The 27,928-nt window shown below is 39.2% G+C and overlaps 1 protein-coding gene across 2 annotated transcripts; it reads left to right on the top strand.

Moving 5' to 3' along the window:
- Positions 1-144: 144 nt before the first annotated feature.
- MTERF3 (mitochondrial transcription termination factor 3) lies at positions 145-26,109 on the top strand. Of its 2 annotated transcripts, XM_068525384.1 has the most exons (8): positions 145-273; positions 2,760-3,108; positions 4,419-4,571; positions 8,917-9,106; positions 13,095-13,242; positions 13,625-13,696; positions 14,883-15,044; positions 25,831-26,109. In XM_068525384.1, exons 2-8 carry the CDS (start codon positions 2,775-2,777, stop codon positions 26,023-26,025), a joined length of 1,254 nt encoding a protein of 417 aa, XP_068381485.1. In that variant the 5' UTR covers positions 145-273; positions 2,760-2,774; the 3' UTR covers positions 26,026-26,109. The 2 variants fall into 2 exon arrangements, with proteins under 2 accessions (XP_068381485.1, XP_068381486.1); XM_068525385.1 differs by lacking the exon at positions 4,419-4,571.
- The last annotated feature ends 1,819 nt before the right edge of the window (positions 26,110-27,928 follow it).

The raw sequence follows: 27,928 nt of genomic DNA, 5'->3' as shown, positions 1-27,928 counted from the left end.
TCCAAGTGGAAGAGTCTGGAGGGAGGCGGCGCGCAGGAGAAGGGAAACTGTGGCCCTTGGCCGGCTCTGTCCCCCGCACGCCGCCCGCTCTCCCCCCGCGCAACCTCGCAGATGGTCTGGCCACTCCGTCCTCAGCCCACGTGGGCTAGGGAGCTAGGAGCAACCGGCGGGCGGGCACACAAGTGGGGTAGCTGTGCTGCGAAGCAGTCCGCGCGGCCCGGCCAGTCTGGTGGCCCCTGCGAGAAAGACCACGAGGCATAGGCCTCGCCACAGGTAAAGCGGGAGCCGCCGGAGCGCGAGGGGCGTGCTCCCTGCTGGGGTTCGGGTCCGGCCCTATCCTGGTGTAGGCCGCGCCCGGGGACCTCTTGGCCTTTAGGTCTTCAATTAAGGGTGAATAATTTCGTTTTGTTTTCTTGGCTGATGAAACGAAAACGCAATCATGTTTGTTTATTCGCGCGCTTTGCGGAGGACGCGGAAGGAGGTCCAGCATGTCAACGGCCTTCCTCCGGAAGGTTCGGTTGGGGAACTAAAATGGACTTGTTAAAATGGCCTAGGGAGGGCGTCAAGCAGTAGATGAGAGGCCCGTTATTACGAAGCCATCCTCCCACCCACCTTTCATCTCCTGATTTCATTTATTAGCCTTACACAGGTCGAAATCTTGAACCCTCGCCAAAGAATATTTAAGTGCCAATTCCTATTCCTAACGAAATACTAAGGCACACAGTTGAGAACTAGTATATGACATATTTTAATGGACTTAAGAATTATTACAGGTTTTTTTCTTTAACTTTAACCTTCCTGATGAAAAGGGTCGTGTTAGAGGGCTGATCACGGGGTAGGGTTTTTATACACATGCGCAAATGCCTTACCGGGTTTAAATACTGTGTAAGCAGATGAGCTAACCGTAGTTGCAACTGATTCATTTCCGTCCATAGAACATTGGAGCAGCGCAAGGCTCTGGGCTAGAGGGAATAGTCACTGGGAGGGTGGATCCAGAGATGAGACCCAGCCCTGCTCTCGTGAACGAACAATTAATCAACTGTTAAGAGGTATACACAACGATGAAATGATGATGTAGTGAAGATAGTGCGCTTGTAAATAAAAACAGAAGGATAAACATTAGTTGTTTGTTTGCATAAAGATCTTTTAATGAATATGGATAGAATTCAAAAGCAAATCGTTCTAATGTGAGAGGAGTTTTAATTTGAGCCTTACTCTAGAGGCTTCAGAGTGAGTTTGGGATTTCAGGAGTTTGTTTTAAAGTAGGACATTGCTTAGACAAACTGAGAAGTCAAAACATTTTGGAGCTTAAGAATCATCTTATTGTACCCATAACCTTTTTAAGAGTTGTCATTTAAAGAATGGTTAATGAACCCCCCCATCATGGGCCAGTCGTTGTGCTGGATCGCGGTGAGAAACTTAGTCTTAATGCAGCATAACAGGTCTTCTGGCTTCCAGCTCAATGCCCTTCTGACATTGCTGTGCAGAGAATGAATATTGTAGGTTTGAGGGGAAACACGGCAGATTTGGAGGCTCATTTCCCACCAAAGTTTAACAAAAGTCACCTATCCCACAAGGCTATTTATTGTAAATACTTTTTTCCTTTCTAAGATCATTTCAGAATGATAGTGAGACATTTCACTTTTATAAATTCCTTTCAGGAGACTTCCCTTAACCACAGATCTCTAAGAGGAGGTTAGACCCTCAAGCATTTATGTGGTCTAACTCAGAGCATAAAACAAGCTGAATTTCAGAATAGAGAGAAATCAAAAAGTTGTATGCAACAGTTAATTCAGAATTCGTTTATGTTTGGTTGTGTAATCAGTAATAATATTGATGATGATGGCTAACATTTGTTGGGCATTTTGCATATGCTAGACTCTATGCTGTATTTTATATGGATTGTCTTACTTAATATAAAATAATATGCATCAAATTTACCCTTTAATTAAGCTGGCTAAATATAAAAGTCCTTTTCTGATAAAAGTCTCTTTAAAAACAACTGCTTTTTCAGTCAAAATATATATATATTCATTGCTGGTTGCTTATTGTTTCTGTCTGTTCATTTTGCTTATTAGTTTTGACTCCTTTTTTTAAAAGGCTTTTTCTTTTTTCCTACAGTCAAACAGAATTTGGCAAAACTGGTTTTGTTCAGTTCTCGTTTGAGGAAGGGCTTTATCTGTGTAATAATAGTGCTCAACCCTGAGAATGAAGCAAGAAACAACCTTCTAGATAGCAATGATAATATTTTATGATTCATTTAAGACTAAGTAGAATTCTTCCTGTTTTCATTTTGTGATTAATGTACGTACATAAAATGCATCCGAATAATTCAGTGTTATTTTGATCAGCAATCTTCTTCTTAAATGTCCTTCAAACCAAATTTCAAGAGCACTTAATTGCATCACCTGTTTTCTTTAAATATTAACAGGTTCAGCTGTAATTTGAACATTTACAGATTTTGGTTTTAATTGTTTTTCTTACGCCACTGATTTTGCTTTTTGTTTTTAAATTGCAAAGTATATCTTTATTTTTCCAGTTCAGAAGTTCCTGTCTTTTGGTTTGTAACTGAAACTGCCTTGTTTTTGGCTTTTCCTGAGCTTAAAAACATCTGACTGCTTTAGGGATCTAAATTTATTAAACACCTTTTAACTAGAAAAAAATAATTTCCAGTTTATCTTTTTGTTGTTTGAATACTGTTTTAAACATTTAAGTAAAATACGTTTCTCTTTTTTGATAGTTATGTATTTCTTTTGTAGGCTACTTTAAGAAAAATGGCCCTGCTAGCCCAACAGATACCCAGATGGCTCAACTCAATTAAGTTGAGTAGCTCCGTTACTGCTACGCAACTCAGAAAATGTTTTCCGAGAGCAGGAAAAACATTGTTGCCTGGCTTTTTTGCTCAGCCTCAGCTGTCCTCTGACGATTGCTTTCTCCGGTCGGGGTTTAAGACTTATCGGACTTCCTCTGTGTGGAATAGTTCCCAGTCTACCAACTCAAGTGGACAAGAGATTAATTGCGCCCAAAGCACTCTGCTTCCTTCTGTGAATGAGCCGTCACAGAAGTCACAAAAGATACCCAGCTTTGATTCTGAACTGTCTCTAGAAGGTAATTTTCAAGTTTCAGAAAACTCCCCTTTGCCCCACTTCGGTAGATTGAACGACTACCTGTTTACATTTTGTTAGCCCATTTCAAGTCATACTTTGTGCCAGGAAAGAAAAAGAACAATGCCGCTTCTATTCATTTGCTTCTATTCTGCCTCTATTTTACTGACTAAGAAAAAAGTTTAGAGATTAATGTGTATAAGAACGTTTTGTAGCTATATGAATAACACTTTCTAAGTTCGTTATTTAGATTCTTTAAAAAAATTTTTTTTCTGGTGGTAATTAGGTTTATTAGGATTTAATTTACCCTACTCTATATACCTAGTTAGGGTATAGTTTTACCCAAGTAACAGTCCTCCTTTTTGGGTATACGGTCTTATGAATTTTGACATAATGCTTTTAGTTGTGTAACAGCCACCACAATCAACAAATAGAACAAAAAGAACAACAAATAGCACACTCCAAAAAGCGCCCTCATGTAGTTTTTTTTAGTTAGTCTTCTCCATCCTGTGCTTCTTGTTCTAGGCACATTCCTATGCAAGGAATATTTCACCTTAAATGAGATAATATTAGGTTAAGTAGAAGATGAAAGCAAGCAAGCTGGGGGGTAAGGGCAGGAAGGGGAGGCTGGCTATGAGAAATGAGAAAGGGTAGTGATTAGAGACCAAAAATAGAATAAAAAGTCACGGCCCTGATTCCTTAGCCTAAGGTAGGTTACAGTTACCAGCATCTTCTATACTTAAGGGTTTGACTTAAGACAAACCAAACCTCAGACTCAAGGCTGTACTAGAGAGGTCATGTCCTTGGCAAAGGATTGTAGGTGATAGAAGCAGAATCATAGAAGTCCTCTTACAGACATATTTGAGAATAACTTGGAGGAGAAGGGATTGGATCAAAGTGAAGACACTTCAGGATGTGATGACTTGAACCCATACAATTCAGGCTGGTATGTTGTACTTTTGGCCAACTTAACAAGCTGTGGTAAACTCGATCTCTTTCTCAAAACGTACTTGGAGGTCAGTTGGTCTTTAGCATTCATACCTGTTGATTACAAGTGAAGGAAAGGAATTTTGTACTGGACTTCACCAACAGATTTCTTATCTTGGAGGAATAGTAGTTGATATCTCTCAAGAGTCTTAACCTTACCTCTTAGAAGGTAGAAAATATATGCAATTTTGAGATGTTTAATTCAGAAATGATGCCAACATTCAAAAAGAAGCAAACTAGGCAAGTGGCTGTCTTTGTAGAAGGAGCTTCAAGTGTACAGATTGGAGAGCTGACTCGCTTCTCCTTTTCCATATCCTGGCTGCAAAGGACTGGACGACTTGCCTCCATTGTCTCCATTGCAGCCAATTTCTGAGGAGGAGGCCATTCAGATTATTGCAGACCCTCCACTGCCCCCATCTTCATTCACACTGCGAGACTATGTGGATCATTCTGAGACTCTGAAGAAGTTAGTGCTTCTAGGTAAGTCTCAGTAACCTACACTTCTTTTATTGCCTTCCTTTTAAAATTAGCATCTTTAATCTTTATCAAAGTACATACACGTGCATAGAAGTCAAATAGTGTGAAAAGGCTTCTAGTGAAAAACCGCACTCCCAGCTTCATCCTTCCTGACTTCGCACCCCGTTCCCTAGAGTATCTACTTTCCTAGCTCTTTCTGTTTGTATTTAACCTCTAAATGTTCGTGTAATTGCTTACGGTGCTGTTGCTTGGTTCATCAATTTTAGACATCAGTTAATCTCTTATATATACACGTACTTTTCCCTCTCATTCTCTTCAATTCTCCCAATAGGCTATATTAACAATTTTGAGGTTAATCGTTAGTCACTGATTTCATTATAATTCTAAATATTGCTCAACGGCCGTCTAGAAAGTGTGCTATGATTGTTTTCCTTCCTTTACAACCTTTCATTTCCTTGGAGTTAACAATTGCTTTGTTTTTCATTTGATTAGTTTTCTTTAAATTTTCCCACAACTTCCAATGGCCTCTCAGGACAGTTTTTCCTACAGTCAACCCTATCAGATGATATATTACTTCCATTTCCCTACTACCCTGACCTTCCTTCTGGAGCCCGCTATCCTCCTGATGTGGACAGTTTCTCTCTAGGCCTGCGCCATAACCATCTTAGCTTGTCGGCTGGTAGGTTGCTCCTAGCTCTGGATGGTTGAAGGCAGCCAAGGGATCTCCCTGCAAACTTAGGTCAGTCCTCTTACCAATATTTTCAGTCTAGCACCTTATTGCTACTTTCTGCTTTTCCCATTATCTCTGGACCCGGCACTTCTCTTATTTGATTTTCCCAGATAAGAAACCTCCTTTGGGGGATTGAGAGGAACGGGATGGGCAAGGGATTATCTCAAATCCACTGCTTCTCTCCTTGCTTAGTCACTGCCTTAGTTTTCAGTGAAAAGTTCGGAGCTTCCTAACTTGATAGTCTTCCTTTCAGCAGTACTGCCCTGGTAATCTCTCTAACATTAGTGCTCTTTCTAAAATGCAAATCTGCCTATGTCAGTGACCTCCGTGAAATCCTTCTAAGCTCTTCCTGGTCTGGCCCTTGCTTAGCCTTTCAGCTTCACTTGCTTGTCGCTTCCCTCCTTTTTGTTGGCCAGGTCTGACAGCTGGAGAACTTAACTCAAGTTCAAGTAACTTCCCAAATGTCTTCTCTGACCCTCCAGATAGGGTGACCCTCCTCTGGGCTCTTTGCATCACCCCCTGCTTACCTCAGTCCTGGCAATAATAACACTATTATGATTGTTTACTCATCTGTCCCTGTGCAAGTTACTCAAATGTATAGGGAATGGCCTTTGTTCTCAAGAAGCTTCAGGTCTTCAGGAGCATCTAAATACACATACATAAGAATAACAGAAATCCAAAAATGAAAGGTGAAGTGATAAATTCCACACAGAGATACAAATAAAGTGTTCTGTGGGTTCAAAGGAGAGAGAAAGATGACATCTGCTGCAGGCATGAAAGCCCAGGGCTTTCCCAGCCCTGTGAGAGGTGCTACGGGTAATGCCAGATAAACGTAAGACCCATGTGGTCCCTACATTTAAATAATTCACAGTATACCTAGAGCTTTGAAATATGTTTCAGCCATTCCTTCATCTGTATGCTGATACTTCAACAGCACGTCTTGGCAGTAACTTAAATAACAGTACCCTAGAGGAGCCATGATTGCATTGTTAAACAGTATTTTTGAGGACTCAAGTGTCCTGGTTCTTCTCTGCTTCTCAGATCTGTTTTCTCCCTTTCTCTGCTTGTTCTTTATCCCAGGAGGCTAACTTCTGCACTCGGCCTCCTTTGCCAGCTGGCTTCTGGACAGCTTCAGCAGTGGGGGGCACTTGTAGGAGAAGAGGGAGGGCAGATGGGAGTTTTTTTTCCCTTTTCCCTCCCAGCCTTGGGTCATGTAACTGCCTTGCTCCATGGCAACAGCTCCTACTGAGCAGCCCTTTCTTTATAGCTTCCAGCTCCCTCTGGGTTCTCATAACACTCTTTCCTCCCTGTCTCTGTAGTGCTAGGGATGCCCTTGTTTGTTCCCTTGACTCTGCTCACACCACTGTACAGAGTCCCTTCATTAAAGTTTTTTTCATTTGAACTTTCTAGGACAACTACTGTTGCCTGCCAGACCCTGATTGATGCACTAAGTATGTGTAACCATAACTGAATACAGTGGTAATTATAGTTACTGAACTGATGGGGTAAAGCCAACTTAGGCTGTGGTCACCTAGAAGTTAGAATCATGTATTACTCATTTTTTATATCCCCATCAGTGCCTGGTCCATGAGAGGCATTCAGTGACTATTTTTTCAAGTTAATGAAATCGTGAGTAAGCGCAAGTATTTGTGCTGACAGCAGTGTGCTCTCCTGGTGAGATTCTGCTCTCCTGTTGCTGTTAAGAAGCAGCTTTTCAGGAATTCGATTTCGGCACAGTCAGGGTGTGACGGCGCATGCTGAGTGGGGCACTTCAGCACATGTCAGCTGTAATATTGAGATAAGTTTGGAGTCCAAACCCTTTATGTTATTTTCAAAGCATCCCTTCCCACGTTTATCACAGATTTTTGGAACTAGTTTCTATCTTATTTATCCATCCATCGAATAATTTATTTTTCTATTAGTATTATTTTTAAATTATAAAAGAATTACATCTCGTTGTTAAAAGTGCAGGCTGTTACAGGAGAGAGAACTCTTACCATCTCTACGTTTCCAGTTCCACTTTCCAAAGGTAACCACTGTCACCAATTTGTTGAGTGCAAATTTTCTACCCAAGTACATATATTACCCCACCTTTTTCTATGCAAATACATGTATTACAGAAAGCCATACAATGGCTTATGTAGTCATACTTAATATTATTTTTAAAATTCTGTGTTTTCTTCTAGTCGCTTTAGAGTTAGTACATATTTAGATTCTTAATCTATCTGAAATTAATTTTTGTATCAGACATCGAAGGAATTATTATTTTTCAAATATATAGCTAGAGGTCCCATTATATTTTAATGAATAGTCCATCTTTTCCCTCATTGATTTGAAATGTCCTTATTGTATACTAGATTTGTAGTTCATCCTGGATCTGTTTTTGGTCTTCATTCTGTGTCTTCATTCTGTGTGTATGTGTGTTTGTGTAATCTATTTTTCTGTTCATGATCATCTTATATCAATACCTGTTTTAATATCAAGAAATTTGAGTTTGGAATTATATTTGGATCTAATAATACATGGAATTATAATTTATTTTTCTGGTTGTAGACACCATTAAAAAAGAGTGCTTTTATTTCATTGTTTTTATGTTTAAGACTGTAAAGTTCCATCTAGAAATCGGTTTGAGAGTTACATTTTAACCTGAAGAAATATTTTTAAGAATATAAAATTTAAGTCTAAACTAAAGTTTTACATTATTTTCAAACGTTTATTTTAAAGATAAGGAATAGGCCTTTCCTATTCATGTCTAATTTTTTAAAATCAGATAAAAGGAAAAAAGCGAGAGAATAAAATGCTTAGTTTTAATGAGAATTTTGAATCAAAGGTTACGTTGATTCCCTGCCTAATTAACGTGGACATCTAATAATATCCATAACCAAAGTCAAATAACAACTTGCTTTCTCCCCCTTCTTAATCTCTCCTGTCCCTTGTCTCATTTACTTAGATTACCTAAGATTCTAAGGATATGTGAAGGCGGAAGGTGGTATACTTTCTGCTTCATTTTGTACTTGAGGGCTGTGTATGTTCACCTGCTTCATGCAGACATTTCTTGAGCTCCTTCAAGGTACTTGTCTTTATGCTAAAAGCCTGGAGAATACAATGAGTAAGACACAGGGTAACTTTTATTCCTTCTGTGGAGGCGATCATAAACAAATTTTTAAAATAATGCTTATAATTAAAGAAATGATAAACTTCAAAGAAAGTAACAATTCATAGGGTTTGTTACCCTGCAGAATTACCAGTTCAGCAGTTACTGTGGAGATCATTAGGGGCTCATAAGCATCCTGCAAACAATATTCAAGAAACCATTGGTAAAGATGATGATCCTAGGTCAATATGACGTAGTGAATTTGTTTTGGGTGGAAATTTAGCCCCAAATGCACTGTTTTCCTTTATACATGGCTTTGAAATAAGTACTACATTTTTTAAAAATTTATTTTTATTTCTGCAACCAAATTAGTTTAAAAATATTTAGAAGTTTCTATTGGCCTGTCTCAGGTCTCCTTGGGATGGGTTGTTGATCTCCATCAGTAATTTCTTGTGTTTCTGTATATAAAGTTTAATGACTCAGCCAAGCAGTTATCTTCAAATGGTGTTCGTAATTTATTCCAGGAGTGGATTTATCCAAGATAGAAAAACATCCGGATGCAGCCAACCTCCTTCTGCGACTGGATTTTGAAAAAGACATTAAGCAGATACTCCTGTTTCTTAAAGATTTGGGCATAGAGGATAACCAACTGGGAACATTCCTGACGAAAAACTATGCTATTTTCTCTGAAGACCTTGAAAATCTTAAGACCAGGTAGGGCTTTTAGAATGATTTTCACGTAATCCCAGAAGTGGCTATAAAGAAATATATGGGTAAGTTATTTTTTTAAGTCTCAGCAGCACAAGGATCTACTGAGGTAGTTAATGAATGTGAATGTTAGTTTTTTGTTATGGACCTTCTTTGATCAAAATTAAGTATCTAAATCAGTTCTTTTGTTCAACTACCCATTATTATTTTTATGTTTTCAACTTAATGCTAAGTCAGTCCTTTGGAAACTGGGATAAGTTTGTTAAAAAATCCATTAACAATGGCTAAATTATCGGATGGTACACTTAAAATTGTGAAAGCCTGATGTTTTCTGTTGTTCTTTCTGGACAATTTTTGATGGTAGACATGTGACCTTGTTTTGGCAAATATTGTATAATTTGCTTAATCATTTCTGTCTATTTCGGTTTTTCCTTTTGTTCTTCTTTAAATAGCACTTTTATAAACATCTTTGTACTTCATTCAACATTCAAAGAATTTATTGCATCTGTGAGAATTGATACAGTGAGATAGTATTGATCTGTGAGGTAAGAATCCTGCCGGGCATTGGGCACACCAGAGAGTGAGACAGAGTCTGTGTCTCGTAAGTTCACATCTTGGATTTATCATCACCCCCACCTCTCACGTAAATTAGGTCTTCCCGGATTGCCTGAATGAGAGCGCTGTTCACCCCGCTGCCCGAGCAGAAATACCGGTGTTAACTTTGGCTTCTCTTCTTTTATCATCCACATCTAATAACCTACCGAGGCCTGTTGGTTCTATTTTTATCGCTCTCAAATCAGTCAATGCATTTCTCTTAATCTTCACTTTGAATACTTTACCTCGGGTCCCCATCATTTCACGTGAAGAATACCGCAACTGTCTCCCAACTAATCTGCCTCTAGTCTTCTCCCCCTAGACTATTCTCACACTGGTTTCAGAGAGCTTTGCAGTTCCTTGAACTATCAGAGTCTAATGTCTCTGAACTGGGAAAAAAACAGAACAAAAAAAAACTACATTTCTTATATTGAATAGTTTGAACCCTTATTATATATGCAAGGCACTTAGATAGACACACTCTCTCCCTTCATGTGACTTACAGTCTGGTGTAATATAGACAGGCTATTACAACACAGGGGAGGGAAAGGATGATTCTAGGGGACTCAGTCTGACATGTCCAGCTCTGCTCCTCCTGACTGTCTGGAACACTCATTCTCTCCCCATTTGAAAACCAACTTGCCCTTTTGCTCAAGATTTAGTTCAAGAAAGAGTACATACCAGGAGGTGGAGATCATTGGGAACTGTTTCAGAGGCTGCCTACTGCACCATTATTATTAATATCCCCATTTTACAGGAGAGGCACAGAGAGGTTAAATAATTTGCCCAAGATTACCCAGCTAGTATAAGTGGCAGTGGGATTCAAATCCACTTAGTCTACCTCCAGGGTCCTGGCTACTACACTGTACTGTCTCCCTACTTTTAATTCTATGAAGGAAACATAAGCTTAAAAGCAGCTTAAGTTAACTTGCTCAAGATCACACATGCTCCTAACAATTAAAGAATACTCTCATGTAATAGTATAGTCTAATGTTTCCTAAACCTGGCTGACTGCCAAATTAAAGTGGAGCATTTTAAAAAGTTACCTGGAATTTTTTAATAGGTAATTTACCACATGTACTCAAAAGGGTATACAGTGAAAAATAAGCTTCTCCTGGAAGAGGCAAAGGTATGATAATCTTTTTTGAACTTACCTTCTGGCTCTGGTATGTACAGCAGTCTTATTTTCTAGAATTTCTATATTAGCACTGATTGCATATACTTGTTTTCTTTTCAATGAAGAGAATTTGAAATGTATTAAAAAGTTGGTTGATTCTTTTTAAGAATTTTCAAATGAATAATCTGCATTTAAGTTATTAGAAATTTTCTTTCGGCTGGGCCTTATATCTTAATTTTTTATTGGAAAAGTTATCACAGTAGATAACAGTTTCAATAATATTTTAATCAGATATTGATCTTTCCTGTATCCAGAAAAAAGGAAAAAAATGGTAATTCTCCTTCCCAACCTACATATTCCTATCCCTCATCAGCCTTGCAAGACCCATCTATGGAGGGAGCTACTATTATCAAGTTTTTTGTTCAACTAGCTAAGAATGTTCTATCATATACAAGCATGTATGTGTATCTGTGTATACACATACACAAGAACACATGTACATACAGTTTGTAGCATTTATGCATACCATTCTGCACCTCACATTCTTACCTTAACTCTATGTTGGAGATAGTTTTTATTGGCTCTGCCTATTCTTTTTAACCCTTTTATAGTTCATACTATGGATGTGTCTAGTCCCCTTTTGGTAAACATGGTGGTTGTTTCTGGCTTTACTATCACAAAGAAGCTGCAGTGATTCCTCTTATATATACATCATGTCACACATATTGGTGTATATCTGTAGGATACATTTCTAGGCGTAGAATTTCTAGGTCAAAGGATATATGCATTTATAATTTTAATCGATATTGACAAACTGTCCTTCATACAGGTTCTCCAGTTTACACTCCCACCAACACTGTACAGAAGTGCCAATTTCCCTGTTATCCACACTAATACAGTGTCATCAGACTTTATGATTTCAGTTCATTTCATAGATGAAAACATTGCCTCATTGTTTTGGAAATGATGTTTGGAGCATCAGATGTTTGGAGGATCTTTTCTTTTTTTTGAGGATCTTTTCTTATGTCGAACTTCTGTTTACATTTCCTTTTCTATAAATTATAAGTGTCCTTTGCTATTCTTAATTGGGCCTTTTTCTTTTTTTGGTAAGCATTTTTTTATATATTAACAAAATTAGTTCCTTCTCTGTGACATGTTGCAAATATTTTCCCAGACTGTCACTTGTCTGACTTGGTTGATGATTTTTTTTTGCCTTGCATTTTAAATTTTTATGTAGTTAAATTTATCAATTTTTTTCTCTCATTGCCTCTAAGGGACTGGTTTTAAAGGGGTAACGTAATAGTCACTGAGTATAAAATATAATAAGTTCCAATATATGGTATAAAAATATTGTAGTCATTAGAAGTAGGCATGCCTGAGTTCAGGTTTCAGCTTTGTCATTAATTAGCTGGTTGTCTAAGACAAGTTATTTAACTCCTCTGAGGCTGTGTTTTTTCAAATGCAATGTGGGAAATTTACCTGGCTCACAGGGGGTTTTTTTGTTTTTTGTTTTTGTTTCTCTGATGAGAATTAAACAAGATAATGTCCTGGAATATTTTAGGCATTTATTTAAACTGCCTTTTACTATGTTTATAGATTTTAAAAAATCAATAATGTTATTTTATAGTCAAACTTCCTGTATATTGCTACCTTACTTTGTTTCCCAGAAATTTAGCAGGAAACTTCTCAGTTGTTAGCAAAATACATATTGAAGGACCACAGTAAAAATTATTTATGAAAATACATTCTCAATAAATGTACTAAAATAAAAAATTCCAGGAATTCCCTGGCAGTCCAGTGATTAGGACTCCACACTTCCACTGCCGGGGGCCTGGGTTCAATCCCTGCTCGGGGAACTAAGATCATGCAAGCCGCAGAGCGCAGCCAAAAAAAAAATTTCCTCTTTTCAGTCTTAGCCATGCTTGATGGTCTTTCTTTGTAAAAAGAGTTCTAAATCTCTTCTTAATTTGTGTGTTTTCTATTCTTAGCAAAAAAAAAAAAAAAAAAAATCTTAAACAGAAGCTATTTCATTTTTTTCTACCAACTAATAAAATAAGTCAGATTAACTGAAAAGGGAATCTGTCTATTAGTGGATTTCAGAAATATTTTCTGCTTCCAATTATAAATGGAAACCATTCTAGAGTTGGATGGATGCTTGTTTTGTTTTAACCATATTTGGGGCCATTATTATAGAATGTTTTTACTTAAACTTTTTTTTTGGTGTGGGAATATGACACTAGTAAATATTTATCATATGTGCATGTATTTTGTTTGTTTCTCTAGGGTGGCTTATCTACTGTCAAAAAATTTCCGTAAAGTGGATATTGCACAGATGGTCAGAAATGCACCATTTTTGCTGAGTTTTTCAGTGGAAAGACTGGATAACAGATTGGGATTTTTTCAGAAAGAACTTGAACTTAGTGTGAAGAAGGTAAAGAGAAGGGGAGAATTTGTATGTTTCCATGTCAGCTACATTTAGTAACTGTTAAATCTCATGTTTCTAACGGATACTTGGCCTGTATGAATTCTATAAACGCCTGATATTTTCTGTACAAGAATGAATTACCTTGCTAGGTTAATCATATAGCTATATCATTTTGTAATAATTCCATCAAGTTGGTTTCTTCAGTTTTATTCTGAGCATTGGTTTTTTTTCCTCAAACAATATTAAGTTTATGTATTTCTGGGTTCCTTAGCATTTCTCTACTGGGTCATATTTTAAATTTTAGTTTTGTATTCCTAGTAATGCCTTGTTTTTTCCAACCTAGTTGAATATGCATACATATTAATAATAGATTGTTTTATAACTGTAGACTAGAGATCTGGTAATTCGTCTCCCAAGGCTACTAACTGGAAGTCTGGAGCCTGTGAAGGAAAACATGAAGGTAGGATGACTGTTAGTTTTTGAGAAATCAGCTTCTTTAAGTGGTTAAGTCCTCTGAAGAAGATAGATTTGCTCCCATCATCTTAAAGAAAACTAGATTGTAAAAGAAGTTATTTCTATAACGATAGACATAGGAAATGATATAATAAATCTCTAGCAAGCAGTTTATCTTAGTTTATAATTTTTTCACATGTCAACCAGGTGTTACCTGAGTTAGTCTCCTTGCAGACACTGGTACCCCTAATCCTAGAGGAGCAGGTTAGGTATCTGGATGGGACCTGGAAGCTGCTTCCTTTGCCCAGGGTGAGGGTCTGCGTCTTCGTCCCCTAGGCGGGAGATGAGCTGTGGAGCCTGGAGCCAGAAGGCTTCTTTGAAGAGAGTAGTAGCCAGCACATTGCTCTCCTAGAACCTGTGCCAACTGCCGGCTCTAGATCTATCACAGAGCATACCAGACACTCTTTACTGCCCTCCCTCCAAGAGAATAGTATAGAACCAGGGGCAGCTGACTTGTTTGTATACAAAGCTGTCGGAGTATTTGAAATTAGTATATTAAGCCTATTTTCTGAGGTGCCGAAAGTGTTTCATACTCAGCCGTTGAAGAAATGTTTACTGAGCGCCTGCCCATGCCCTGTGCTGGGGAGACAGTCCCTGCCGTTGTGGAGCTTACCGTCCAGTGGGGGGATCTCCTGCAGAGGGATGAGAGCAGCGGATTGGTGAGGGAGCATGGGATACTATGAATGCACACAGAGTACCTAACCTACATTTGAGTGGTTTTTTTTTCAATCATCTCTGTTTAGAATTCTGACATGTAGTTTTTCCAGATGACATGCATAGGAGTGTGCTTGGGAGCAGAGGCTCAGAAAGCACTTTGAAAGTCTTACCGTTGGTCTGTGTGGTGTAGGGCCCATACAGATAACCTGACCAGGCCTCCTGTGAGCACCGTTAACTCTTATTCTGTAATTATGCTAGCTCCTTTTGGTGATCTTCATGATGGTCGTCAGGCTGTGACTAGCTCATCCTCAGGAGAGGGGTTTAAAATTCAGGTTACCCCAGAGGCAGGAAACTATGAACCCTTAAGGTCACTGGAATAGCCATCTCCAGATTTTAATGTCCGTATTTTAAATTTTGAAAGAATCAATGTGTCCTCTGGCATATTACCAAAATAACTATTTCTATCTTTCTTTTAGGTTTATCGGCTTGAACTAGGTTTTAAACATAATGAAATTCAACATATGATCACCAAAATCCCGAAGATGTTAACTGCAAATAAAAGGAAAGTTACCGAGACTTTCGACTACGTGCACAACGTGATGCACGTTCCGCACCACATCATTGTCAAGTTCCCGCAGGTGAGGAGCGCATAGCCCGCTGTTCTGTAAGAGCTGTCATCGCCCTTCATCCGGAGCTGCTCTCCATGTGCACAGTCCGCTCGTGAAAACCCCTTGCTGTTTGTGAAGGAGTCAGGCCAAATGCAGTATAGTTCTGAGAGTCGTATTAAGGTCACATTTCTCTTTGCGCGTCTTTTTAGCAAGACCACATCTAGCAAATGCAGTAGATGGATCGCTTGTGAAAAGTTGACGTCTTCTAGGGCATTCATGTACATCTCCAGAGGAGAAATGAGTGATGAATCTGTTTCCCTGTAGTTCGTAACCTAGTCCTCATTCTGCCTGTTGGAATCTAACATACTCTCTTGTGCTTTTCTCCCTTTAAATTTGAAATAGATCACTTCCCTTAAAGGTCCTTTCAATTCTAAATGTACTTTTCCATTCACAGTATATCTAAATCCATTAGTTAACAAGCCATGTTATGATGATCTCCTACCAAAGCATAAAACAGTTCCAGTTAGCTGTCATGCCAAAGCCATAATTATATTTTCTAAGCTAATTAGACTTTTTCCTGTTCTTTACTCTGTGAATGACATTATCTGCTTGTTCACAAGAATGTTAACTTTTTGAAAGCAGATCTTGTCTGATTTATACACTGCTGAATTCCCAGAGCCTGGAACTATAATGGGCCAATTAGTAGGCACTGGATAGATATTTGTTGAACACATGATTGATTGAATCTCATAAAAGTCATCCTTCTTTCCTGTTTGGCATGTGAATAGACACTCAGTGAGTATTCATTGGATAAATGAAAGATTGAATTTCATTAAAGTGATTCCTCTACTCCACTTGCCAAATGTGTTCTTGATGTAAAGGTGGGCAAAGAACTATGACTTTAATATAACTGTCAGAACTAGACTGCATTTGGTGCAGTTCCCTCACAAATAGTAGTGTTTATTTACCTATCATACTTCACTCTGAATGGGCCCTTAATAGAGCATTTTTCTGTTTCATCAAATGCATGTGCATTCATTATAAAAAGTGTTAGAAGCCTGCAGTGGTGAAGATTTGGCTTATAGAAACATTGTAAAGTAAGTAATCTTCAACTAAAAAGCAATGACAGTTAGTTTTCCACTGGGTTGATAGATAATTCAGTGACAGTAGAGCATGATAAGAGAATATGATTTGAGGATAGAAAAATCAATGAGTCATGGTCTGTATTCTTGTGGAACTCATAATCTAGTGTGGAAGACAAGTTTTTAAAATGTAATTGCTTTACATAATGTTAGAGTCTTAACAGATATTGTATACAGCTATTGATTTAATTTAGGAGAGGTAGGAAAATCATAGAAATAATAAGTTATTGATTGTTCATTTACTGTGTGCCAGCTCTGTCTTTACTGCTTTACTTGTATTAATTCATTTAATCTTCACAACAACCATGTGAGGTAGGTACTGTTATAGGGACCTATTTTCCAAATGAAGAAATTAGGCATAAAAAGATTCAGTAACTTGTCCAGGGGCCAGAGCCAGGATTAGAACTCTGGCAGTCAGTTTGAAAACCCATGCTCTTACCTAAGATATACTGCCACTCTAAGAAGTGACATTTGAGTTGTCAGTAGAATGAATTGGGGTTAACGGTGGACAGACTTTCCAAGTAGAGAAAACTATAAACTTGACTGGATGCATCAAAATCAGTTGTTTAAAAACACAGATTTTAGGCTCCCCAAATCCTAGCTTCTGGGAAGCCTGGTTATAGACCTGTGGCTTCCATATTGGGAGGATTCTCAGACTCTTAGGGTTCTGGGTAGGATTGCTTTAAAAAAAAAACAAAAAACCTCATTGAGAATTCCCTGGTGGTTCAGTGGTTAGGACTCAGTGCTTTCACTGCTGGGGGCCTGGGTTCGATCCCTGGTCCGGGAACTAAGATCCCACCAGCTGTGTGGCACAGCCAGAAAAAAAAAGAACAAAAACAGCAACAAAAAACCTCATTAATGGAAAAATACATTAACTGACAGTGAGGGAATGGATGTAGACTTAAAATTTTTGGCTGGAACTTTAAAACCTTAGTGCTGTGAAACAGTTTTCTCATGCAGATAACAGTTCTGGTTGGTACATAATTTTATGATTAATTAAAAATTGGGAAACAATTATAACTTTAAAACTACGGTTAGTCATTTCAAAGCAGTGACCATGGTAGGCAAAAGATAACAAAAGCAGTGAGGGTAATGAACATGAGGAAACCACTAGTTCAGGAAAGAGGCTATTATATTCAGGATCCCCTGAAACCTTGTTTCTCCTCTTTCCCTGTGGGTTTCTGTGAAGGCAGAGCTGGAGTCTACATTAGGACAGGAGGCAATCAGTAATTCTTAAGTTAGGGGTTTTTTTGGTGTTTTTTGTTTGTTTTAAGCCTTGAGAACTTAATGGATCATTGATAGGATGAAACTTTTCTGACATTGCAAAGTGGCCCCTGGTGGTCAACAACAACAAAAAAAGAGAGAGAAACTCAATCTGAGCCATGACTTTTGGACTTGAAAGATCACACAAATCTGTGATAATAAAGTCACTTTGAACCACTGGGAAAGTAATATCTGGTCATAAGCTGTATAAGTGCTTCAAAGTGTTACTATATTTAGGAAACATAGCTTGGGAGCTTCAGAATCATTTGTGGCCTTGTCCGTATGTTGCATGATAATTTTGTAAGTCGAGAGTCACTGGAAGCGTCATACTTCTAAAGAAATACGTCTAAAAGCTTCTTACATCTTTTGACCAGTAATAATGCGGTAATGGGAATTTAGTTACCAAAATGAAGGCAGAGCAGCACATAATTTGTTTCTGCAGAGGGAGTAAAAGATGTTTTGTTCCAAAAGCAAGCCAATCCCACGTTGAGTTAGCACACTATATTTTTTTGGTCACTGTTCTCAAATTACTTTAGTTTTCAACAATTGTTTTTCATAATGTCCTTTCCAAGTGATCTGTTATTATTTTGTCTCCACTTGAATATAAAGAAAGACTCCTGGAGGTTATGTGCCATGTGGAGTGTCCCCAGTGTATCTGACATACAGTCAAGAGAAGGACCTGAGACCTAATACTGAATGTGGGTTCATTGGGCCTTGCCAGGGAGCCTCACAGATGTCTCTTCAGCTTAGGGCTCTATTTCGAGTCTGGCCAGATCCCCCAATTCTCCCTTCTTCCTTGCAGCTGGCTTTAGGGACTTAGCCTGCTTCTGACTCCCTTTTAAAGTTACTGTATTCACTCTATTCCTCAGGAGTTTAACCCTAAGGCAGGATCATTTGAACCCATGAAGTCCAGGTTCATTTCATTTTGATACTAGTCAGAGGGAGCAACAGGAATTAAGAAAGAAAGAAAGGAAAATAGGGAAGCTTCACAGATTATGAAGTCGTACACAATTTTTGATGCCATAAACTTTGATCTCTGACTTTGGTTCTCCAACTTGGCAGGCATCAGAATCACTTGGAGGACTTGTGGGTCCCACTCTCAAAGTGTCTGATTTGGTAGCTTTGGGGTGGGGCCAGAGGATTTGCTTTTTCAACAGCTCCTCTTGTCTCCCTGGACTAGTCTGGTCTCTGCCTACAAGGTAGCCCTTTATTGTTTTACAATTGTTCTGCTTGTTAGTTTTGAGTCCCTTTTAAATCGTAATTTCTTAGCAGAAGGCAAAGGGTTTAAACCATCTAGCATTTATAATAATTTTTGGGGTTTTTTTATTTTTAACATCTTTATTGGAGTATAATTGCTTTACAATGGTATGTTAGTTTCTGCTTTATAACAAAGTGAATCAGTTATACATATACATATGTCCCCATATCTCTTCCCTCTTGCGTCTCCCTCCCTCCCACCCTCCCTATCCCACCCCTCTAGGTGGTCACAAAGCACCGAGCTGATCTCCCTGTGCTATGCGGCTGCTTCCCACTAGCTATCTGTTTTACGTTTGGTAGTGTATATATGTCCATGCCACTCTCTCACTTTGTCCCAGCTTCCCCTTCCCCCTCCCCATATCCTCAAGTCCATCCTCTAGTAGGTCTGCGTCTTTATTCCCGTCTTGCCCTTAGGTTCTTCATGACCTTTTTTTTTTTTTTTTTAGATTCCATATATATGTGTTAGCATATGGTATTTGTTTTTCTCTTTCTGACTTACTTCACTCTGTAGGACAGACTCTAGGTCCATCCACCTCACTACAAATAACTCAATTTCATTTCTTTTTAGGGCTGACTAATATTCCATTGTATATACGTGCCACATCCTCTTTATCCATTCATCTGTCGATGGACACTTAGGTTGCTTCCATGTCCTGGCTATTGTAAATAGTGCTGCAGTGAACGTTGTGGCACATGACTCTTTTTGAATTATGGTTCTCTCAGGGTATATGCCCAGTAGTGGATTGCTGGGTCATACGGTAGTTCTATTTTTAGTTTTTTACGGAACCTCCATATTGTTCCCCATAGTGGCTGTATCAATTTACATTCCCACCAACAGTGCAAGAGGGTTCCCTTTTCTCCACACCCTCTCCAGCATTTATTGTTTGTGGATTTTCTGATGACGCCCATTCTAACTGGTGTGAGGTGATACCTCATTGTAGTTTTGATTTGCATTTCTGTAATGATGAGTGATGTTGAGTATCTTTTCATGTGTTTGTTGGCAATCTGTATATCTTCTTTGGAGAAATGTCTATTTAGGTCTTCTGCCCATATGTGGATTGGGTTGTTTGTTTTTTGATATTGAGCTGCATGAGCTGCTTGTATATTTTAGATATTAATGCTTTGTCAGTTGCTTCGTTTGCAAATATTTTCTCCCATTCTGAGTGTTGTCTTTTCATCTTTTTTATGGTTTCCTTTGCTGTGCAAAAGCTTTTAAGTTTCATGAGGTCCCATTTGTTTATTTTTGTTTTTATTTCCATTTCTCTAGGAGGTGGATCAAAACGGACCTTGCTGTGATTTATGTCATAGAGTGTTCTGCCTATGTTTTCCCCTAAGAGTTTTATAGTGTCTGGCCTTACATTTAGGTCTTTAATCCATTTGTAGTTTATTTTTGTGTATGGTGTCAGGAAGTGTTCTAATTTCATTCTTTTACATGTAGCTGTCCAGTTTTCCCAGCACCACTTATTGAAGAGGCTGTCTTTTCTCCACTGTATAGTCTTGCCCCCTTTATTAAAGATAAAGTGACCATATGTGTGTGGGTTTATCTCTGGGCTTTCTATCCTGTTTTCTATTGATCTATATTTCTGTTTTTGTGCCAGTACCATACTGTCTGGATTACTGTAGCTTTGTAGTATAGTCTGAAGTCAGGGAGCCTGATTCCTCCAGCTCCATTTTTCTTTGTCAAGATTGTTTTGGCTATCTGGGGTCTTTTGTGTTTCCATACAAATTGTGCAATTTTTTGTTCCAGTTCTGTGAAAAATGCCATTGGTAGTTTGATAGGGATTGCATTGAATCTGTAGATTGCTTTGGGTAGTATAGTCATCTTCACAATGTTGATTCTTCCAGTCCAAGAACAAGATGTTGATTCTCTCCATCTGTTTGTATCACTTTTAATTTCTTTCATCAGTGTCTTATAGTTTTGTGCATACAGGTCTTTTGTCTCCTCAGGTAGGTTTCTTCCTAGGTATTTTATTCTTTTTGTTGCAGTGGTAAATGGGAGTGTTTCCTTAATTTCTCTTTCAGATTTTTCGTCATTAGTGTATAGGAGTGCAAGAGATTTCTGTGCATTAATTTTGTATACTGCTGCTCTACCAAATTCATTGATTAGCTCTAATAGTTTTCTCGTAGCATCTTTAGGATTCTCTATGTATAGTGTCACATCATCTGCAAACAGTGACAGTTTTACTTCTTCTTTTCCGATTTGGATTCCTTTTATTTCTTTGTCTTCTCTGATTGCTGTGGCTAAAACTTCCAAAACTATGTTGAATAACAGTGGTGAGAGTGGGCAACCTTGTCTTGTTCCTGGTCTTAGAGGAAATGGTTTCAGTTTTTCACCATTGAGAACGATGTTGGCTGTGGGTCTGTCATATATGGCCTGGATTATGTTGAGGTAGGTTCCCTCTATGCCTAGTTTCTTGAGAGTTTTTATCATAAATGGGTGTTGAATTTTGTCGAAAGCTATTTCTGCACCTGTTGAGATTATCATATGGTTTTTATCCTTTGGTTTGTTAATATGGTGTATCACATTGATTGATTTGCGTATATTGAAGAATCCTCGCATTCCTGGGATAAACCCCACTTGATCATGGTGTATGATCCTTTTAATGTGCTGTTGGATTCTGTTTGCTAGTATTTTGTGGAGGATTTTTGCATCTATGTTCATCAGAGATATTGGCCTATAGTTTTCTTTTTTTGTGACATCTTTGTCTGGTTTTGGTATCAGGGTGATGGCCTCGTAGAATGAGTTTGGGAGTGTTCCTCCCTCTGCTATATTTTGGAAGAGTTTGAGAAGGATAGGTGTTAGCTCTTCTCTAAATGTTTGATAGAATTCACCTGTGAAGCCATCTGGTCCTGGCCTTTTGTTTGTTGGAAGATTTTTAATCACAGTCTTAATTTCAGTGCTTGTGATTGGTCTGTATATATTTTCTATTTCTTCCTGGTTCAGTCTTGGAAGGTTGTGGTTTTCTAAGAATTTGTCCATTTCTTCCAGGATGTCCATGTTATTGGCATATTGTTGTTTGTAGTAATCCCTCATGATCCTTTGTATTTTTGCAGTGTCAGTTGTTACTTCTCCTTTTTCATTTCTAATTCTATTGACTTGAGTCTTCTCCCTTTTTTTCTGGTTGAGTCTGGCTAATGGTTTATCAATTTTGTTTATCTTCTCAAAGAACCAGCTTTTAGTTTTATTGATGTTTGCTATTGTTTCCTTCATTTCTTTTTCATTTATTTCTGATATGATCTTTATGATTTCTTTCCTTCTGCTAACTTTGCGGGTTTTTTTGCTCTTCTTTCTCTATTTGCTTTAGGTGTAAGGTTAGGTTGTTTATTTGAGAATTTTCTTGTGTCTTGAGGTAGGATTGTATTGCTATAAACTGCCCTCTTAGAACTGCTTTTGCTGCATCCCATAGGTTTTGGGTCGTCGTGTTTTCATTGTCATTTGTTTCTAGGTATTTTTTGATTTCCTCTTTGATTTCTTCAGTGACCTCTTGGCTATTTAGTAGTGTATTGTTTAGCCTCCATGTGTTTGTACTTTTTTACAGATTTTTTTCCTGTAATTGATATCTAGTCTCATAGCGTTGTGGTAGGAAAAGATACTTGATACGATTTCAATTTTCTTAAATTTACCAAGGCTTGATTTGTGACCCAAGATATGATCTATCCTGGAGAATGTTCCATGAGCACTTGAGAAGAAAGTGTATTCTGTTGTTTTTGTATGGAATGTCCTATAAATATCAATTAAGTCCACCTTGTTTAATGTGTCATTAAAACTTGTGTTTCCTTAGTTATTTTCATTTAGGATGATCTGTCCATTGGTGAAAGTGGGGTGTTAAAAGCCCCCTACTATTTTTGTGTTAACTGTCAATTTCCCCTTTTATGGCTGTTAGCATTTGCCTTATGTATTGAGGTGGTCCTATGTTGGGTGCATAAATATTTACAACTGTTATATCTTCTTCTTAGATTTATCCCTTGATCGTTATGTAGTGTCCTTCTTTGTCTCTTGTAATAGTGTTTATTTTAAAGTCTATTTTGTCTGATATGAGAATTGCTCCTCCAGCTTTCTTTTGACTTCCATTTGCATGGAATATCTTTTCCCCCCCACTCACTTTCAGTCTGTATGTGTCCCTAGGTCTGATGTGGGTCTCTTGTAGACAGCATATGTATGGGTCTTGTTTTTGTATCCGTTTAGCCAGTCTGTGTCTTTTGGTTGGAGCATTTAATCCATTTACATTTAAGGTAGTTATCAATATGTATGTTCCTATTACCATTTTCTTAATTGTTTTGGGTTTGTTTTTGTAGGTCTTTTCCTTCTCTTGTGTTTCCTGCCTAGAGAAGTTCCTTTAGCATTTGTTGTAAAATTGGTTTGGTGGTGCTGAATTCTCTTAACTTTTGCTTATCTGTAAAGGTTTTAATTTCTCTGTGGAATCTGCATGAGATCCTTGCTGGTTAGAGTAATCTTGGTTGTAGGTTTTTCCCTTTCATCACTTTAAATATGTCCTGTCACTCCCTTCTGGCTTGCAGATTTTCTGCTGAAAAATCAGCTGTTAACCTTATGGGGATTCCCTTGTATGAAATTTGTTGCTTTTCTCTTGCTGCTTTTAATATTTTTTTTTGTATTTAATTTTTGATAGTTTGATTAATATGTGTCTCAGCATGTTTCTCTTTGGTTTATCTGGTATGGTACTCTCTGTGCTTCCTGGACTTGATTGACTATTTCCTTTCCCACGTTAGGGAAGTTTTTGACTATAATCTGTTCAAATATTTTCTCAGACTGTTTCTTTTTCTCTTCTTCTGGGACCCCTATAATTCGAATGTTGGTGCGTTTAATGTTGTCCCAGAGGTCTCTGAGACTTTCCTCAATTCTTTTCATTCTTTTTTCTTTATTCTGCTCCCTGGCAGTTATTTCCACCATTTTATCTTTCTGCTCATTTATCCGTTCTTCTGCCTCAGTTATTCTGTTATTGACTCCTTCTAGAGTATTTTTAATTTCAGTAATTGTGTTGTTTATCACTGTTTGTTTGCTCTTTAGTTCTTCTAGATCCTTGTTAAATGTTTCTTGTGTTTTTTCCATTCTGTTTCCAAGGTTTTGGATCATCTTTACTATCATTACTCTGAATTATTTTTCAGGTAGGTTGCCTATTTCTTCTTCATCTGTTTGGTCTTGTAGGTTTTTACCTTGCTCCTTTGTAACTTTTTTTTTTAATTAATTAATTTATTTATTTATTTTTGGCTGTGTTGGGTCTTCGTTTCTGTGTGAGGGCTTTTCCAGCTGTGGCGAGCGGGGGCCACTCTTCATCGCGGTGTGCGGGCCTCTCACTGTCGCGGCCTCTCCCATTGCAGAGCACAGGCTCCAGACGTGCAGGCTCAGTAATTGTGGCTCATGGGCTTAGTTGCTCCGTGGCATGTGGGATCTTCCCAGACCAGGGCTCAAACCCGTGTCCCCTGCATTGGCAGGCAGATTCTTAACCACTGCGCCACCAGGGAAGCCCCTGTAACATATTTTTTTGTTGTTTCATTTTTGTTTTATTTTTTTTTTTGATGGGTGGTGCTGTATTCCTGTCTTACTGGTTGTTTGGCCTGAGATGTCCAGCACTGGCGTTTGCAGGCAGTTGGATAGAGCTGGGTCTTTATGCTGAGATGAGGACCTCTGGGAGGCCTCACTCTGATTGATATTCCCTGGGGTCTGAGGTTCTCTGGTAGTCCAGCTGTTTGGACTTGGAGCTCCCACCACAGAAGCTCGGGCCCTACCTCCAGCCTGGAAACCAAGATCCTGCAAGCTTCGTGGTGCAGGATAAAAAAAAAAAAAAGGAAGAATGAAAGAGAAAAAGGAGCAGTACAATATCAAGGAATAAAAAACAAAATAAAATTAGAAAGATAAAAAATATATTACGAAAAATAAAACTATAATTGAAACAACTGCAACAAGGTAAAATAAAACCACAGCAGAAAAAAGAAAAAAAAAGGGGGGGGGGGAGGGCAACAAGCCAAAAGGAGAGATCACTAACAAACCATAAAGAATAAAATGAAATTAGAAAAATAAAAGATTTATTAGGAAAATAAAAATATAAAAGAATCAACAAGGTAAAACAGAACCCCAATCTAAAAGAGGAAAAAAGGAAAGAAAAAAGGAAAAAAAAAAAAAAAGCCTTGGCTATGGGGGTGGAGTTTAGGTGGGGGTGGAACTTAGGCAGGGGCGGGGTTTGGGGGGCAGGACCCAGGCGGGTGGGGGGGTGACATTTGAGTGTGGGGCGGGGCCTCTGCTTAGGACGTGCACAGAAGGGGAGAGGCAGCATGTGGAAAGGAGGGGCTCTGGAGTGTGGAGTTCCCGAGTTAGGAGGTAGGGCCCTGAGTGAGGGTGTTTGGGTGGGGTTTAGGCCCATCTCGTTGGAGGGGGCTCTGAAGGCAGAGGATTAGGCCTGGGAGCCCAACAGGCTTCCCGGTGCCTAAGTGGACAGGGAAGGCACTGGCCCCGTTCCCTTCATTCCTTTGCGCCACCCCCCCGCCCCCACCGACTCCCCCAGGGTCTCCCCCGTCGCTGCTGGACCCCTAACCGTGGGCGGGTCCCGCTGGGTATAGGAAGTCCTCCCCTCCTCCAGCCACCCCTCAGGGGTGCTGGCCCAGGAGGTGCAGCCTTTACTTTTGCTCCCCCTTCCCTCCCTCCCACTCCCTCAGGACCCTTGCAGCTGGACCTCCTTGGTGAGCAGAGGATCAGGCCCGGGATCTCAGCAGGTTCCTGGGGGTCCGAGTGGGAGGGGGAAACCTGGCCATGCTCCCTTTTGATCCTCTGCCCTCCCAGTGGTTCCCCAATTTCCCGCTTCTGGCGTGGGATCCCTTCCCTTCCCCCAGCCGCCCCTCAGGGGCGCCAGTCCCATCCCACCTCCACTTCTCCTCTCCCTTCACTCCCCCCATGCCCCATGTCCTACAGGGTCACTGGGGTTTCCTCCCATCCCCTTAGGTGTCCATGGTCCCCCACCGGTGCCTGGTAGGTGCCCTAGTTGTGAGGAGACATGAATTCTGCATCCTCCTAGTGCGCCATCTTGACTCCGCCCCCTCAAGTCTTTATATTTGTTAGCCTATTAAAATTTTTAGCCAGATAAACATTTTTATAGTTCATCTTTCAGTGCACAGTGTTTAAAAACTGTTTTTTTCTTTTCTAGGTGTTTAATTCAAGGTTGTTTAAAGTCAAAGAAAGACATTTGTTTCTTGCCTATTTAGGAAGAGCACAGTATGATCCAGCAAAACCTAACTACATCTCTTTGGACAAATTGGTATCTGTGCCTGATGAAATATTTTGTGAAGAGATGGCCAAGGCCTCAGTACAGGACTTTGAAAAATTCTTAAAAACTCTGTAGTTTTTGATAGATGTTAAAATGTAATAATGTAAAGTGAATGTACATATGAATAAATATATTTTAAAATAAATACCTCAAACCTCAGTTGATATCGGAAACAATTTCTTAATATTATAAATTTGGGAACACTTCTGGTAGATGTTTCTTACAAGTTCCTGGTAAGTTAATTCGTCTTTGACTTAATCATTTCCTTCTTGGGAAGAAGAGAATTAAAATATAGCAAGCTTAGAGAAAGAGAGTCAGTTTACTAGGCTGGTGTGTTGTCCTTCTGGTGAAGATGAGAACAGTGGAAGATTTTCCTTTTTATTTTCAAAGTCTTTTAAAGTGGTTTCATCACAAGACAGCTCTATTTTCTTTGAAGTGTTAGGAGTTTCTGGAGCAGGCTATATTATCCATCTGATATCTACTGCTCACTTAGATTATGCTACAGAACACATTCGATTTTGGATTATCTACACTGTTACGTTTCTGAGCAAAGATAGTCAAAGTTGCCCACAGCTGGCTACTGAGAATCAGGAAAGGAAAAGGGATAGGGAGGAAAGTTGTTTGAAGGTGAGCAATGAGACATAGTAAAAGGCCATAACAAACCTTTGACTTTTTGCCAGTGTGTAAAGATTTGAAGCATGCATACTGTTTTTGTTTTTTCCATTTACCATTTAGACATGTAATCCTGGGCAAATGATTTAACCCGTGCGTCTGATTATTTGTAAGGTGAGGCATCCTGGCTTCACTTACCTGCCTTAGGATCACGAGATTGAGTAGACTGTTAACACTGGTGGCCCCCAAGGAGCCACCCCTGGTATTTGCGCTCGCACCGTAGCCCCCTCCCACACTGACTCAGCCGGTGCACTCTGCTTCATGGGACACTTGTGCATCTCTGCTTGTCCTCTTGGAACCCTGAGCCAGAATGGAAAGAGGTCTGGTGACTCTTGGAGAAATGAGTTGGAACAAGACTCCTGACCAAACCTCAGCTATTCCGGCTCTGCCACCTGAGCACCAGGTAAGGGAGTGAAGAGGCCGTCTTGGATATTCCAGCCTCAGCAGATACCACACGGAGCAGAGCTACCCGGCCGAATTCAGAACTGGGAGAAACAAAGTGTTTTAAACCACTAACTTTGGCGGAAGTTTGTGTGCATTAGGGTTTTGTGTGCTGGATATCCTGAAACCTTGTGAGAAACTAAATTCATAATTGGTCAGGGCCTTCCTGTTGGCGTATTTTATTCATTCGCTCAACAGACATTTGAGTTCCTAGAATACAGTGGTGAGTGTGGCATGGATATGTGCCTTCATGGAGTTCTCTAATGGATGAGATCAATAAACAGGGAACAAGGAAGAAAGTTCAATCAGGAGGCAAAGCATGGAACCATCCTGCCTAGTCTTTCTATGGCTCAGAACCTTATTTTGCCTTTATTATCAACCCACTCAGAACAGGCTAGCTGTGCTGCTGTAATGAACAGCCCTAAAACCCCAGAAGTTTTTATTTCATACATGTCCAACTTGGGGCCAAAAAGTTTCTGCTCCACATCATCTGAGTGGCAGAGGTTGATGGAGCTTCCACCATGTCTGAAATGTAGCCAGTCTATGGAAGGGGAAAGGAATGTGAAAAATTGCTCTTAAAAACGTCTCACATTTTTCTTGGCCAATGCACTACATGGCCATGCCTAGCTTTAAGGGGGTAGAGAAGTGCCATCCTGCCATATGCCAGAAGGAAAACCAAAAATAATTTTTGAATCAACACTAATGGCTACCAGCAAACATCCAGGCTCTCTAGGCTTAATGCCTGTAGGAGCTGGATTTTGTGACAGTCCTGGGTATAATCCCTTGACAAGATCTTCCTTTTCTTGCCACCTTCACCCTGTAACCAGAAAACTGAAACTTGAAGGGTAAGGAGGGAGGGAGAAGA

This window comes from Eschrichtius robustus, chromosome 17 (assembly GCF_028021215.1).
Source record: "Eschrichtius robustus isolate mEscRob2 chromosome 17, mEscRob2.pri, whole genome shotgun sequence".
NCBI classification, from domain to species: Eukaryota; Metazoa; Chordata; class Mammalia; order Artiodactyla; family Eschrichtiidae; genus Eschrichtius; species Eschrichtius robustus.
This window is presented reverse-complemented; position numbering and strand designations above follow the sequence as displayed.